Here is a 17,900-nt window from a genome sequence, read left to right as displayed (position 1 = left end):
CCGTTCTCGAAAACTTAATTTAAACAAAAGATTTCTAAAAATTGCGCCCGATGTTCCTGGGATAAAAAAAAATAGGTTTGATTATTTACTTCATTCCCGTTTTAGCAACATCCGCACTAGACTTTTTAACAAACATTAAGTAACAATATATTATCAAAATTATATTTGAACATAACTGAGTCATAACTGCGACTGGGACTTATCTGCTATGCTATCAGTACATAATTATATTTATATAAATAGACGATCACAGAGATTTTATTCAATCGTGTCGTAACTCTCGAATACAATGTCGGTGCTCTGGTTTATAGTTAGTGCCTACGTTTTAGTCGTAGGTCCAATACAAGCTGCGAGGATCCTCTTCTACATCCCCACACCGTCCATCAGCCATCAAGTGGTGTACCGTCCTCTGGCGCAGACGCTAGCCAGCCGAGGCCACAATGTCACCGTCATCACCGCAGATCCCGCCTTCCCCAAAGGGAAAGCACCAGCAAACCTGACAGAAATAGATCTACATGACATCTCTTACGAGATATGGCAAGAACAACTTATGAAGGAAGCAAGAGAGGACGTAGGTGACCTGAGAGCTCAACTAGCAACAATAATGAAGACAATGTACATGGTATTGGATAAACAGCTGCAAGATGAGCAGATTCAGACTTTGGTCAATGACAAAAATAAACAGTTCGATTTGTTGCTGTTGGAAGCAGTTTTACCACCACTCCTGGTATTCTCACACATTTATAAGGCACCAGTGATTCAAGTTAGTACTTTTGGTGCTTTGACCGGAACTTATGAATCAGTGGGAGCTCCCACGCATCCACTCTTGTATCCACTAAATACTCGTCAAAAACTGCGCGACTTAACGCTTTGGGACAAATTCACTGAAGTATTTATTCATTATGCAGTAGAAAACCTTTGGTATAGTTTTTACGATGTCGGTGACAACATACTGAAAAAGCACTTCGGACCAGCGGTGCCCAAGATTGAAGAATTAGTAAATAATATTGATATGGTATTCATGAATATACATCCGATGTTTGAAGGCATTAGACCTGTTCCTCCCAATGTTGTCTACCTACATGGCTTACATCAAAAACCCACAAAAGACCTCCCTCAGGTACGTAATGCTTTTGAATGATACATTGTTCATTCTTCACTGTGGAATGTTAATAGACATGATCTGATTAAAATCTTGTTTTCCAGGATCTCAAGTCTTACTTAGATTCATCGAAACATGGAGTCATTTATGTGAGCTTTGGTACCAATGTAGATCCTGCTCTTTTGCTGCCAGAAAAAATACAAATATTACTACGAGTGTTCTCTCAGTTGCCTTACGATGTTTTGTGGAAATGGAGCAAAGATGAATTGCCTGGTCGATCTCCAAACATTAGGATAGCTAAATGGTTTCCACAACCGGATCTACTCAGTGAGTTTGTACATGAAACAAAAAATACTTGAATATTAAATATCCAATTTGCTATAACACAAACTGACAGAGTAACTGACTGTGCGAATTTCTTTCAGAACATCCCAATGTCAAGTTGTTTATAACACAAGGAGGATTACAGTCCACAGACGAGGCCATCACAGCTGGAGTTCCATTAATCGGCATGCCGATGTTGGGTGACCAACATTTCAACGTAGAAAGATACGTTTCCTATGGTTTTGGAATCAAACTCGACATGAAAACGCTGACTGAAGAAAAACTTAAGCATGCAATAAACGCTACAATAGCAGACGACAGGTATTTCCTTGAAATTAAATTAATAAATCTATACTGTGCAGTGCACACTACTGTGATGTGAGACTATGACCAACAGAATGTTTGACAATGTCAAGCCATCAGTCCACATTTCAAACCTGTGCACTAGCGGCAACTAGCTCAAAATTGAACATTTCCGAAAGCAAAATGTCGCAGATTAGCTATTGGTTTAGTGTTTGTTATACATTTCGTCGTATCTCAAAAATGTTTTCTTCTTTCTTGCAGCTACCGTCGCAACATGGAACGTTTCCGTACGATAATAAACGACTCGCCGCAGACTCCGCTGGAGCGCGCTGTGTGGTGGACGGAATACGTGCTGCGACACGGTGACGCCAAGCACCTGCGTGCACCCAGTGCCAATATCTCATGGAGACAATACTTAGAACTTGATCTGGTCTTAATCTTACTATCAGTATTGTTAATAGCTGTCACAGTTAGCGTTATAGTACTTCGCTTAGTGTATAGAGCTGTAAGATCTTACTTAGTTAGTGATGTTAAGATTAAACGGAATTGATCTGGATTTAAAATTTTGACTTGAACAGGACTTTGGGTTTCGGTCCATTGGACTGGAGTTTTGTACACTACGAAATGTTTAAATACCAGTCACAGTATTGCTATTTTATATTATAAAATAGTGTTAAGTAAATTAATAATTTATACATTGTAAATAATAAAATTAATTCATTACAAAATGGCAGTCTTGTACTTTGACCCGTACCGTACTACAAAACACGCGGAAGAAAAATGAATGCGGAAAATTAAATGAAGTTGATTGCAATTTAAAACGCTTTAGTTACTAATAGGCGACATATTAAATTACAAACTACATATAGAGAACAAAAGGACTAAAAAATTAATAAAGATTTAAATATAAATACGAGTAAATCAATGAAGCAAAATAAACGAACGAATTAAAATTTTAAACTAAAAGATCTATAGACATGTTATTACTTTTTAAACCTTTTTTAGTAAAAACTTTTTTAGTTGTAACTTTTTTTTTTATAACGTCACCGCTTTAATCCCCTAACGGTTAGGCAGAGGTGCACATTATGGCACATAATGCCAATGTACACCCACATTTCACAATTTAAGTCCCATGTTGCCTATTGCCATATACCGGGCACATTTCCAGACTCCATGCTACCACTGAGAATCTGTGACTTTATTCATTTATCTTATAATTTAATTGCATCTAAAACGTCATACTTAGTCTATTAATTCTTGCTGAATCATGGTGACTGGCAATACACAATAGGTACCTACGTTTAGGGTCTTTAGGCCATATTTACATTGCATATTGTTTCTGCAGAAAATTTTAATTGGCAAATTATTTTCTCACGTGCACCAAACACGTGTGATGATTGGATGATTTTATGGGTGCACTGTTAGTACATAGTAACTACTAGGTCATAGTTGTCTATGTACTTTATAAAATTAAGTCAGTGGTGGAAAACATACAACTGGCACTTTAAACGCCATCGTTAGACGTTAGCGGAGGATTTGCCTTCAACAGTTTTCTATTGGCAGTCAAAGACTTAATGAGCTCCTTGTCCCAGTAATCTTTTTGTCAGTTAATATCCCTAAAACCTTCTTCTAAGAAAAATATAGTATTTTTGCGACTCCTGAACATCGGATCACTGAAACCTATGCTTATGCTAGGTGTATTTTTGGGTTTTGAAATTCTCAGTAACCATTTGGAGTCTGGAGTTATAGATGGTATTTCGTATTAGGTTGACTTTCTGTTTTTTCATGGGATAAGCTTGTAAATGACCAGACCAATCACCTGATGGTAAACATGGCCGCCCATGGACACCCGAACATTAGAGGCGCTTTGGGAGCTAGGAATTTAAGGATGGATTGTTGGAATTTGGGAAAGGGGAATAGTTAGGCCTCCGGTAACCTCACCCACACGACGAAACACGATGCAAGCGTTGATTTACGTCCGTTTTCTGTGAGGCCGTAGTACCATTCGGGTCGAGCCGGCCCATTCGTGCCGAAGCATGGCTCTCTCACACTTAACGTACGATAGACTTAATAATTGAAAGATGACTGTATGCTATATATCTGTGTTAAATCAGTATGATTAAGCAAAAAAAATTGAATGATATTGCTTTTTCTTTATAATTGTCTATTCATTGTTTCATACTCAATCACTTAATTGTCAAAATAAAAAGATAATAATAATATATATTACGTAGGTAAAAACTATTTCAATGTCGTTAAGTATCGATAAGATAATAACATATAAATTAATATTTTCCTCTTTATACAGATAATAATAAATATATAATTAAATTTATATAATTGATAACAATACATGGCTAGGTATTTAAAAAAATCTTTGCTATCTTCAGATTAACGGCATATATCCACAATTCACACTGAATTGCTATTTATTATCTTACTAATATTATAAATGCGAAAATTTGTGAGTTAGTGTGTATGTTTGTTACTCAATCACGTCGAAACGGTTGAAGGGCTTGGAAGGAAATTTGGAACAGTGGTTACTTTTAGCTTTCAATCATATTCATTGGTACACATAGCTTAGCACTGGTGGAAACGGATTCAGCTAAGCTATGTTTTTTATGGAAAGATGCGTGCTATGGATGGCTTCCCTACTATCGATACATCGCATACTCGAGCTGCGCATCTTCCTCGCACAGCTACCTAACTTAGTATCAGTGGAAACGGTCACATAGTTTTACAGCTTAGCTATTACATCTTAGCATACATAGCACATCTCTGCTGGAAAAGCACCCTGACACTTGTACTCAAAGTCAAAGTCAAAATCATTTATTTCAAATAGACCAGGAAGGCACTTTTGAACGTCAAAGCAAATATAATAATATTAATAACGTCTGTCTGTCGGTCAGTCCTCTAGTGAAGCTATTTGCTCGTTCCAAAATGTAGATTCCTATGGAGAAGAACGAGCAAGAAACTCCTATTAATGCTATGACTCTTACGATGACGTGTACAATAATAACAATAATGTCTACCAATGTCGAATCAATTGCTGAGTAATTGCAGTAATGAGTATTAATGCGAGTGTCACGGCTGTGATACGTAGCCATTTAGCGTTCGTTTATATGACGGGGGTGTGTCCAGTAATTGAAATGCGTTGTTATGGTCAGTATTGAATTGCGCACGAGACTTTGACGGCAGTTTTCTAAGCAGTTGGTTTTTTTATGTTATAAGCTGGTAAATAAAGACACAGATCATCTGATCGTAAGCAATCGCCACCACACTCGGAATACCAATGGCGTTACAAGTGCGTTGACAGCTTATTGGGGGTTAGGGATTTGACTGCGACAGAAGGAGGGTGTTGGGGAATTGGGGATTGGGAAGATAGGGAAGGGGTGTGATTGGTTCTCCGGTAACGGTCACGTCGGTTTTGGATTTTGTGGGGTGTCGTGGTATCACTCCCATCGAGCTGGCCCATTGATGCCGAAGCATGGCTCTCCCTTTATTTTATTGGGCTTGTCTATTTCAAAATCCTTTTAGTGCACAAAATGTATTTCTTGTTTTTAGGTAGTCTTCTTGAGCTAGCAACTAGGAAGAAAAAGATTATTATTTTTTATTATGAACTTGACTTTTCCTTAAAACTAGTATGAGGAGGAAATTAATATATCTAGTTAATGTAAAACGTTATTACTACGAATTGCTAATAGCTGAATATTCTGCGGTTTTGAATAAATTTAAATTTTATATTTGTTTATGTGATTAAGAACGACAATGTTAGTCATTGTGCGCTAAAATCACCTAATACTTAAGTTCTTATAGGTCTAGCTATCTACACTACCCGTGTTTGGCATAGAACCATCAAACCACCACAGTCCCAGTAGGGCTAATGCCTGATCCGGAGCTGGGGACTACCTAGCGGGTTCACCGGGGCTCCAGCTCGAAAAGCAGGAGTAAGAACAGGGTTGTTTTTAGTCAGTAAGAGCCTACCTCTAGCCTCGCACAATGCAGGTGAAGTTATTGGATGATTATCCCCCCTTAAAAAAAAAAACTATCTACACTTATTTTTGTTTTTCATAAAGGGCAAACATAAGCTAACTTTGTAGGGTACCTAAGTACATAGAAACATCAACAACACAAACAAAAACAATTTATCTCTTCTTTCATTACAAAAAAAAATACCAACAAAAAGTTGTCACACCTTACCACCGGGTGTCACTGGTGACGCTTGAGGTCTGGAGTAGTCACAAACACGCTAGACGTAGACACTGAGACAGTACTATTATTACAATATAATAATACGCGACTATTTCAAGATAACCTATTGACCGTTATTGTTTCGCTTGACAATTCTCTGTTTACAAAAACGTTGTTACAAACAGGTATCTATTTATATATTATATGTATGTATATACACGGTGTAACAAATAGGGGGTATACATATCAAGTGCACGGTTTCTAGATAACATAACAAACGATACGGGAAGGGTTTTTTAAACTCATGTTGAAGAAATGTTTCGTAATATTAGCGAGTGACCCCTGTAATGTTGTGACACGTTTGTATGATTTAAAATCAAGAACCATACGACACCAAGAACTTGGTACTATTTTTTTTTAAACGTATTTTAAGCTGAAACTTTGTGTAGAGATTCAATTCAACCTGTATTTTTCAGTGCTTCTTGATGTATATGGGTATTTTGTTACACGCTGTATATGTATATAAAACTCTTTTGACGTTTGTAAGAGGAAAACAATTATAGAATTGTCTAGATGTTTGCTGTTAATATTTTTAGATTTAATTTTGTACCTTTTGCCCTTTGCATGTCCTTTAAGGGATTTTAGTTCAACGTCCCATCTTTATTGGTACCTATCGAAATTCGTTATAATTTTATATTTACTACCATAATTTATGAAGATAATATAATAATAATTGTTTATTTCAGAATTTTTGTCCATAATATTGTTAGTAACATTGAACTTAAAAATTAATTTTAGTAGATATTATGTGATAACAAGACACACTTTTAAATAATATGTATAATATGTCAATTATTATTACAAATAATTATTTGTTATTACCTAAATCAGTATGTGAAAAATTTATGATTAACATTATAAAGATCATTTATATCTTCTTGATCTAATCTAATAGTTACAAATTCAACAGCCGAGCAAATAGTTTCGAATAGACTAAATTCCCGAGTCGTACAAAAGGCTATTAGATGATTTCGGTTATAAAAAATCTTAGTATGAATCTAATTAAATAATTATGGAGCCTGGAATTACTGGCCTGGATGTGTACCTATCTCTGGCACCTCTACTTAAACCGTGATGAGTCTTTGCCTGTATGCCCAATAGGGGACACCCCTAAGGAAATCCACACCATGACTAAAAGAGTCGAAAACATAAAAACCCAATAAACCAGGGATAGTACCGGAGGCTTAATGTTGTCGTTAATAACACTAAATGCCTATTAGGAATAGAATTAATAGAACCTCATGTAATTGATAAAAAACCACATACTTAATGCACGTGTGCAGAAGAACGTGCCACTTTTATTGCTATTGAGGTAATTTAAATGATATTTAACGAGAATACGCATAAAGACTCATCTTACCTTCATTTCTCAGAATAGAAAATAGGTACCTATAGGTGCACGCACACATAACTATTAGTTTCCACTTTTTACTATTCAGTAGTTAATTCCAGTTTCGACATTCCTTTTTAACGTTTCTAATTACTATGGACCATGACCATTTCATATTTTGACCTAAACAACAATAACCTAAAATGTGTATGTGAAATTGTATATTTGTAAACGCACCTACGATCCAGGAGAAAATAAATGTGGGGAAACGATTAAAAAAAATCAAAGATAAAAAAAATACTTAATGCAGTTATCAATGTGGATTGTAACAATTGTTCATTTTTGTAAATAATGTGTTAAGTCAAAATGAAAATGATCACGGTAATGAGAAAGCAGAAATATTAAACTGGCTAAAACTAGAGATCGGCTGGACCGATTTGGCTTATTTTGATCTTGAATTCTTTTTCCAGGGAAGGTTTAAAAAATATTAAAATTTGCCAGGTCCGAATCAATGCGGATTGTAACAATTGTTTAAGTCAAAATAAAAATGGTGACGGTAAATCGAAAAGTGGGCTGTCGTTAGATCTTTTTTTATTTAACAGAGCCATCCATCAGCCACTACATATACAGATACAGGTACAGATATATTGCAAACCAAAAATCCCAATACTATTCTGCATTTGTCAGAGAAATGTTAATCCAATAATAAGAAGACTCTACCAGACTCGAAAATAAAAATTGAGACATGCTCGGTAGTTACTCTTGTCGCCACTCGCCCAACTTACCACGTGTAGTCATGTATATTATATTAGTCATAGATATTAGTATAGAAAAACCATATAAGGAATACAGGTGGTCATCTACCGAGAACAAGTCATTTCATTACCATTAAAACAATTTAAACGACGGATATGGAATGGAGTTATCAAGAAAATTGAATATTTCCATAAATTTAGATAAAAATAATGATCTCAACGGGTTTTCTGTTTTCCCACAGTTGTTAAATTTTACAACGGTTGAAAGTTGACAAATATATCCATTATAAAATATGTCATGTCGATGAAGTGAAAACTTTTTGTTCCATAATAGAATTAAGCTTAAGAATGGGAGAGTCGTGCTTAAGCACGAATGGGCCGGCTCGACCAGAGTAATACTACGGCCTCACAGAAAACCGACGTGAAACAACACTTGCGTTGTGTTTCGTTCTGTTGTTCTGAGGTTACCGGAGACCCAATTACCCCTCTTCCCAAATTTACCAATCCCCGATTCCCCAACAACCTTAAATTTTTAACCCCCAACCGGCCGGCAACGCACTAATAACGCCTGTGATGTTTCGGGTGTCCATGGGCGGTGGCGATTGCTTGCCATCCGGTGATCCGTCTGCATGTTTACCGGTTTATACCATTAAAAAGTTGGTTCTCCATACTAATTGTGAAGAAATCTGAACTTTAAATACATGTATAATGCAGGTAAATCTCAAATCATTTGATAACATAACATATTTTTTTAACTAAAGCAGTGCCAGTATCCATTAAAATACACTTATTCAGTACAAATTAACACACCGTTGAAAAACTTGACTATATTTATTATAAATAATAATGCATATATAACTATAGATATACAGACGAAGACCTAAACGTGGATGTCATACTTAAACAATTGTAATTCCAATCTTTGTTTCTCTACTGGGTTATGCAAGAAAAATTTACAATAATTATTGTAAATTGTAGTGAATAGCAATTATTCTTGATTTTCTATCTTATTGAACATTGATTTCTTAGAAGGAATCATAATGACCTATTGTATTAGAGAAAATTCTTGATGATACACATATTTTAAAACAATTATCATTAATACTCGACATCACGCATGATTGCCACTTCCTAATGACCTATATAGATTGCGCTTATCTTATTACCAGAATAGATTATTGAACTATAAATATTAAAACTAAAATGTTTTAATTTGAAGTACTCCAATTATTAAAAAAAAACAATTAACAATACAAATATAACATTCGAGTAGTCAATGTACTAAAAAATCCCAAATATACTAAGGATATTAATATTAATATACTAAGAAATCCCAAAACCACTCATCAAGCAAATAAATGCCTATGATATCACTGCTAGGTATGAATGTAGATACTAAAAGGTGTTAATTTAAAAAATACGCATAACGTAAGGATTTCCCGAACGCTTCGAGAAAATTTCCATTGATGATGAGGTAATAAATCCGAATCATTTCATAACACATAATTTGTTGTTATCAAACACGTCAAAGAGGATACAAAACATCCTTATTTTGATAATTACGGCACGCAACACGCCGCCCTAGAATGCGACGCAGAAAACTACACGAAACCGCTCCGGCACAACTTTTACGAAGAAAAAAAAAAGAACGCGCGTCAGTGACACGCCCGTTCATCATAAAGAACCATCCAATTACTGAGCATCAAAACAAAAAGCCGCTATGACGTCTGTGGCCGACCAATGTTTGAACTCGCGCTGACCTAAACGATCGCGCAATCGTTATATATAAGAAGTGGGAGGTGCAACTCCTCACAACTCATTGAGCGCTAGCAGCGAACAGACGTGTTGTAAATTTTTAATTACAATTTACTCTAAACAAATCAAAATGTACACAAACCCTTTCGAGAGGAAACACTCGTCATTGAGGCAGGCCCTTGACCGCTTCATGAGGGGTGAGACCCGCCTCAGCTTCAGGAAGAAGACGGACTTATCCAAGTCTTCAAGCAGCAGTACATCTTCCATGGTGTCTTCAAACATGGATTACAACTACAAACCTAAGTTTAACGAGAAGAGGTGAAGAGAACAATCGTGTGTGTTGTGATAGTGAATTATTATTGCCAGTTACACTCTCAAAACAGGTTGGTATTTGTGATTTTTATACTATTCTCATCATACTCATATCATCCAGAACCGTATTTATTTACTCTTCATAGTTACTGTCCATAAATTAGTCCTCGTTTTGTAAATATTGTCGCAAAGTTACCCTTGTATCAAATCGGTTAAAGATCAATTCACATTCTAAAATTTGTCAAGACCATTCGGTTAAAAGAATCACTATCTCTTTCTCATTCTCTTAAATTAAAACCAAGTCTGTCCATTGCCATCAATTCACTTAATTATTCTTCAGGCTTCATTAATTGGGAAACATTCCTTGATAAAGTCACAAAGTATAGTAGTGAATATACAAATTAATTATTTGGATTATAATACAAACACTAAATGAATACGAATTCAAAACATCTGCTCCCCACGTTTGCAACTAGAATACACAGGGTCGCATATTAATGTATCTAATCAAAGCTATTTCAACTAAAACGTGTATAAAGCCGAAAACATTTAGCATTTGAACAAACAATTTTGCATCAGATAGCATGATATGAATATCTTCTTTTAGAGTTCCATTATAACACATAAAGCTGATAATACGTCCATAGTAACTGTTCGTTAACATTTAAATGAATTTAAAATGGCTTCAAGAGAACATCATTTTGCTACAGGCCCCATTAATTGCGCTCTAACGTATAAAACAACAAATGTAAATTAAAACGAACGGGTTTTAATAAAACAATGATTCTCACGCTCCTTGACATTAAAAAAAATATAGAATTGCGGATGTGCGAAGCTTTATAATAATAAAATAAGAGAGAGATCGTTTGAAAAGGCGAAAAAAATGAGATCATGCGCATCCATTTTATTAGACACGAATCAGGATGTTTTGTTTTAAATGAAACTGGTAAAGCAACTTCAACATCAACTGTAGACTGTAATATGGTACTGTAATCCAAATATTGCGACAGTTTTACAAAACAACACTTAAAGTCATACACGTTTAATGCATTTGTGTCGTATATCACAGACATAAAGCAACGCTATACGAGTCAAACGCTTTAGACGAATCCAAAAACATATGTTCCCAAAGCACGCCACATTATAACCATCTTCTTTGAAACTTATCACGTTTTTCTGTTTGGAAATGTCTCTATCAACCTCATCATCTTAATTTACGTCAATCATTAATATTGTATTAACGAGCTCACCAAAACCAACACGATTAACGGTCACACTAAAAGCAATATTAAGTAGAAAGTCTAAAAGTTATTTTTCCGTTGCCCCCAGGTCGAGTGTGGCTGAGACCGGTTGGATGACGTCAGAAGAACGTGGACCAGTGGACGTGGGACTTCTACCCATTAAAAATGATTGAATAAATTTATTTTTTTATTCTAATTTATTTGTTTCATTTAGAGATTCTAAATTATACCTAAGTTACCAAAAGTAGAAAACTATGTAGTTAGAAGTTTAAGTTAAGATGTAATAGTAGTTAGGCCTATCTAGAAGTCATTGATGGGAGGCCTATGTTCAGCATTGGACATCTTATGGCCGATATGCTGTTCACGATGATGATGTAGTTAAATCTTCAACAAACACACTGTTTGTAATAACAGTTTCTACTTTAAAACAGAAAATTGGAAAGTAAAATCACACACATATTCCTACTATATGTTTGAATCAAAAACACTGGAGTAAAGCAGTAAATTCTTTAACAAAATCACTAGTACCTACAAAAGCTTTGCTTAAGATTCCATTCAAGCGATTTCAAATACCTAAGCGGCTAGCATGTGGCGAAACAAATTAAACATCAGACATTCAAGTTTTCAAACAGAACAATAATAATACTTAAACAGTAATATAAACTATACTACTCGTGTCTTTTTTTAACGTTGATAAGTCGTGTTTAAACAAAAACAATACAGAAATACACACCCCAAAGCGATATCAACTAAGACAATACTAGTATTCTGTGACAATACTCACAAATACTGATAATTATAATCAGTTGTAGCACACGGCACAAAGCAAGTTCATTATACGACGAAACAGACAACTATTGTCTGTACTAAACGACCTATTAAGTCCAAGTGCATTTATAAATATTCACATTAATACTGATAATGCTAAACGACATGTGACTCTTGATAAAGGAAATGTGTATTTTGTTGGTCGTTGTAACCTGTTTTAGGGGCAATCTTAAAGTTTCTGATTAACCCCAAGTATGTCCTGGTATGAACATAGATCCACGCGAGACACAATATGTTTTCTATTGTGTCTCATAATATCAACAGACAATAGGTTAAGAACTTGATACATTCCTCATATACTGGCAGACAGTAGGTTAAGAATGTTAGTAAAGATTCATTCATCGTTCTAAGCTTATGCCATTTGAATAAAAATACTTCTGATGATATTATCAATTTTCAAAGCATGTGAAAATCCTAGACAGATTTTTTGCAAGCCACAATCTAAAAGAAAATTAGTTTATATTTATTTAAGATTCAATTTAGCATGCACTATCATATATAACGTCTGAGAAAACACAGACGGACTCGTAATGAGCCAGAGATCACATTATTTCACAATATTTATTCCAAAGTTTAGGTAAAACTGTTAATCAAGTTTCATTTTAAGATACCATCGAGGCTCCAGCTCGAAAAGCAGGAGTAAAAAGGGGTGGTTTTTCAGTAAGAGTCTGACACACCCACTTGTCACACTCATGGCGAGAGAAGTCATTGGATGATTTTCTCACCTTAAAAAAAGTTTTATTTTAAGATACATTTTATTGCTTGACAACTATGGATTTCCCATTCACGTGTGAATCACAATAAAGTGAAATTTGAGAACAAAATATCAATGTTAACATTAGACTTTGTGACACATGTTTCTAATTTCTCAAAACATGTTTGACAAATTTTGTACCACGCCACGCGTTGAACACAGCTCAAAACGTGTTCCTAACCAGTTTTATATGTCCTTTAATAAGAAAATTTAAATAAAATACGTATCACTACGACATTTTTTTTAATTAAATATAAATCTTTTACATATCAACGCATTTTCGAACTGGTTAGTGGGCCTCGAAGTGGGTAGAGTAGACTTAAAGTTATTATGTTACTATATACCATATTTTCATACATACTGATATCAATTACCTGGTAAGTGCCAGAGATTTTTCAAAATTGAGCTTGTATAACCCCTGGATCTGTATTTTTTTTTATTGCCAGTACAATATAAACATTTGCCATTTCATACAGTATTTACTTTCAATCAATGTACCCAGAATAAACGATAATGTAAACTCAAATAACCTTGTTGTAGGTAAATCTAAACAGATACACATTACACATGTTGAAAATAACCAAACGAATTAGAAAAGAAGAGATTAGAAAAGTTTTCTTTAGAGTTGTTTAAACAAATAGTTTTTTTTTAGAGGGAAAATCATCCAATGTCTTCTCCGTTCTTGAGCGAGTCGTGAAGGTGTGTCAGACTCTTACTGACTAAAAACCACCCTGTTCCTACACCTAGCTTCCGAGTCGGAACCCTGGTAAGTCGGCTAGGTAGCCCACAGTTCCGAAATTGTTTGGTGTACCACATTATAAATTGGTGAATGTTATGTCAATGCGGACGGAATTCTGTTCAAACTAAGTAAACAATCAACTAGACAGAGAAAAATCAACATAGTTACTACTTACATACAGAAACATAACCCCACTTATAAACTTCTGAAACAGTTAGCTATAAAAAAGTCTCAAGTGGAAGTCTCATCCTCAGTAATTGGAGTGGCCCCCCTAAACAATTAAGGGGCCGTCGTCGCATGGAATGTCTGGCGAGACACACGCAACACAATTAGGCTGATTGTCCACAATTGCAACATTCCTACGTATTTACTTTTTTTCGATAAATTAAAACAATAACATGAACGAAGAGAATAGAATTATTTATAAACAATTTATTTCTTATTTCTTATTTTTTGATTTTTGAAATAAAAATATATCTATGTCCTTTCTAAGGTTCTAAACTATATCTGTACCAAATTTCAACCAAATCCGTCAAATAGTTGCGGAGATTAATGGTATAAGCATAGAATGTTCGACGTGATTCTTTAATTTGACATAACTTTTTTATTTATGAACCGATTGACATGAAACAAACACTAAATGTAAATTTAAGCATCCCACAATATATTCGTGAAAACCGCATCCAACTCGGATCAGCCGTTTCTGAGATTAGCGCGCACAGACGAACAGACAAACAGACAAACAGACAAAAAAAAAGTTAATTACATTTTTGGGTTCGACATCGACATAACAATAACCCCTGCTATTATTTTTTTTTTTTTTTAATGTACAGACAGCACTTTTCTACGATTTTATTATATGTATAGATTATTTCTTATTTTTATTTTTTGATTTTTTAAATAAAAATATATCTATGTCCTTTCTAAGGTTCTAAACTATATCTGTACCAAATTTCAACCAAATCCGTCAAATAGTTGCGGAGATTAATGGTATAAGCATAGAATGTTCGACGTGATTCTTTAATTTGACATAACTTTTTTATTTATGAACCGATTGACATGAAACAAACACTAAATGTAAATTTAAGCATCCCACAATATATTCGTGAAAACCGCATCCAACTCGGATCAGCCGTTTCTGAGATTAGCGCGCACAGACGAACAGACAAACAGACAAACAGACAAACAGACAAACAGACAAACAGACAAACAGACAAACAGACAAAAAAAAAGTTAATTACATTTTTGGGTTCGACATCGACATAACAATAACCCCTGCTATTTTTTTTATTTTTATTTTCAATGTACAGACAGCACTTTTCTACGATTTTATTATATGTATAGATCAATGCACCCAGAATAAACGATAATGTAAACTCAAATAACCTTGTTGTAGGTAAGTCTAAACAGATACACATTACAAATGTTGAAAATAACCAAACGAATTAAAAGAGAAGAGATTAGAAAAGTTTTCTTTAGAGTTGTTTAAACAAATAGTTTGGTTTTTTAGGGGAGAAAATCATCCAATGACTTCTCCCACCTTGGGCGAGGTGAGAGTTAGTGTCAGACTCTTACTGACTAAAAACCACCCCGTTCCTACTCCTGCTTTTCAAGCCGAAGCCCGGTAAGGCAATCCGCAGTTCCGAAATTGTTTAGTGTACCACATTATAAATCGGTTAACGTTACGTCAATGCGGACGAAATCCTGTTCAAATTAAGTCAAAATTGAGCTAGTCAGAGAAAAATAAACATAGCTACTACTTACATACAAAAACTTAACCCCACTTCTAAACTTCTGAAACAAGTTAGCAATAAAAAAGTCTCAAGTGGAAGTCTCATCCTCAGTAATTGGAGTGGCCCCCTAAACAATTAAGGGGCCGTCGCATGGAATGTCTGGCGAGACACACGCAACACAATTAGGCTGATTGTCCACAATTGCAACATTCCTACGTATTAGCCTCCTACAACTGCTGTGTCCACTTCAAATGATTTGAAACCAAATTATAATATTGGTTATTTAGTAAATTTTTGAAAAGTAAGTAAAATAAAATTTGACGACTTCTGAAATTGTCAGTAATAATAGGCACATGGTCTGAAATTTATTCCAGTCAGGGGCTTCGTCTCGAAAAGCAGGAGTAGGAACGGGTCGGTTTTAAATGGAACGCTCTTAAACGCCGCAAACAGGTGATCGTAAACAACGAGTTTTATTTTCAAAATATAAGGAATGCAATTTTATTTTATGAATGTACAACTTTAAGGCTGCTTTACGTGAGTGTTCCGTTTACACTCAGTATATATCAGACACACAACCCATTGTGTGTCTTTAATAGGAGTCATAACGTAACTGGCTATCATTGGACATTGCGTTTAGTACAGATATGCACCGGAATTAAAATGTTCTTTGATAATGAAAATTATTTCCACCCTTACTCTAGTTAAAATTTGTTAAGCCAAATTATAAATGGCTAGGTAACCGGTACGCTTGTATCACTAGGTGAAGGTAAAGGAAGCCAAAGAAATACATAAAGAATAGGATAGTAGACAGGGTATGAAAATTAATAATCTAATTAGTCCGCCAGATAATAACTAAAAAATATTACTTAACTTACAAGTATTTTTTTTATTTTGTCGTATAAACTTTACTTGGATAAAACGGAGTATACAATGTACTAAATCGTGACGTCACGCGATACTTATATTAATACGTGATGCAACGCTTTGGACCGCTATTTACGAAAATTGCGCGGACGTAGGAGCATAAAATTTGTTCACTTATAGTTTATGTGTGGAGAAGTGCAGTTATTTTTCAAAAATAATGCTTATAAAGTACATTAAATCAATAAATAAAACATTACACACACATGCATAGTATCTGATCGTATTTGACAAAACGTCAAAATCGATAGACATTGCGATGTTATTCTCAATATAAAAAGAGTTTTATAAAAGAGTCCTTGAACGTAGTTAAGTGGTATTGTAAATTAAATCGTATATTTGAATTTCGAAAGGCGAGTTTCAAATCAAAATCATAAGTATTTGATCTTTTAAAAAAATAAAAAAAATATGTGGCTAATGTTTTAAAATAATCTACCAGACGGATATTAAGAACGGGAAAAATTGGATGATTTTCCCCCTCAAAAAAAAAAGACGGATATTAAGAAAAAAAAAGAATACTCTCCTATTAATTAAGTACTAAGTTACCATACCGTAGTTTTTGTCTACACTGCAAGAACAAAAGCGATAGTTCATGTAAGAATGTATAAATTACCTATTGTAATTTTAGGAAAAAAGTTAATAATTAGTACTTATATACCTGCAGCGTATAGTTATAATTAAGTATAAATATGGAATAATAATCTATTGTTTTCCTTGTATTCGCATAGTTACTCTGTGATATTTATCGAGGGCCTGTGTCGATGACATAAACGTTTTAAATAAAATACTAGCTAATAAATTAATACAACACATTTAAACACTTTACTGGAAAACTATAAAGAATACTTAATGTATATTATTTTGTGACATTTATATTTTCGCCATTTATATTTATTTCTTTAATAGCATATGCATATTGCATGTATAGGTATATCACCATAATATTATAAATGTAAAAGTTTGTTTGATTGGGTGCTTGGGTCCATCAAAATCACGCTAAAACTACTGAACAAATTTTTTATGAAATTTCTTATACAGACAGGGTATTAGCTGACTAGGGTGATAGGATACTTTTTATCCCACGGGAACGCGGGCGACGCAGCTGGTGGAAGCTAGTATTGTATACTCATATTTGCTTTCTGCCTACAGTTTTTAGTGTCATCCAAATGTAGTTTACAGGCATATTAGAATTAGATGAAACCCTTCAGAAGTTTTCTAAGGAATTTTCAAATGTCTGCTGTAGTTTCAAAGCCTATTTAAAGCAAACAGGTATAAAATCTTTTTATAACTTAAGTATGGATAAAATAAACATCTATAATTACACAAAAACTGACCTCTCTGCCTGGTAACAAACAGAGTATAAGTTTATAATTATGTACCTACAGACGCAAAACTTAACAACTTCACAATTAAATTATTAACAAAAACGTGTACAGACGTCAAAAGACTACAAGTCAAGTTTTTGTTTGCTGCCAATCGATATTGATCTTTACTGCTATTCAATAATGGCAGCTGGTTTTACTATTATTAATTTGAAATATTCAGACTTAAT

General features: G+C 34.4%; 1 protein-coding gene and 1 long non-coding RNA gene across 2 annotated transcripts; both read left to right on the top strand.

Annotated features, from left to right (window-relative positions):
- The first annotated feature begins 253 nt into the window (after positions 1–253).
- On the top strand, positions 254–2,292 carry LOC118268440 (UDP-glycosyltransferase UGT4). The gene is made up of 4 exons (XM_035582935.2): positions 254–1,120; positions 1,207–1,429; positions 1,528–1,747; positions 1,991–2,292. Exons 1-4 carry the CDS (start codon positions 290–292, stop codon positions 2,277–2,279), a joined length of 1,563 nt encoding a protein of 520 aa, XP_035438828.2. The 5' UTR covers positions 254–289; the 3' UTR covers positions 2,280–2,292.
- Positions 2,293–7,722: 5,430 nt separating this feature from the next.
- On the top strand, positions 7,723–11,569 carry LOC118268624 (uncharacterized). The gene is made up of 2 exons (XR_004783041.2): positions 7,723–10,203; positions 11,462–11,569. It is a non-coding gene; the product is annotated as an uncharacterized LOC118268624 (long non-coding RNA).
- Positions 11,570–17,900: the final 6,331 nt, after the last annotated feature.

The sequence above is a fragment of the Spodoptera frugiperda genome, chromosome 29 (genome assembly GCF_023101765.2).
Source record: "Spodoptera frugiperda isolate SF20-4 chromosome 29, AGI-APGP_CSIRO_Sfru_2.0, whole genome shotgun sequence".
NCBI classification, from domain to species: domain Eukaryota; kingdom Metazoa; phylum Arthropoda; class Insecta; order Lepidoptera; family Noctuidae; genus Spodoptera; species Spodoptera frugiperda.
This window is presented reverse-complemented; position numbering and strand designations above follow the sequence as displayed.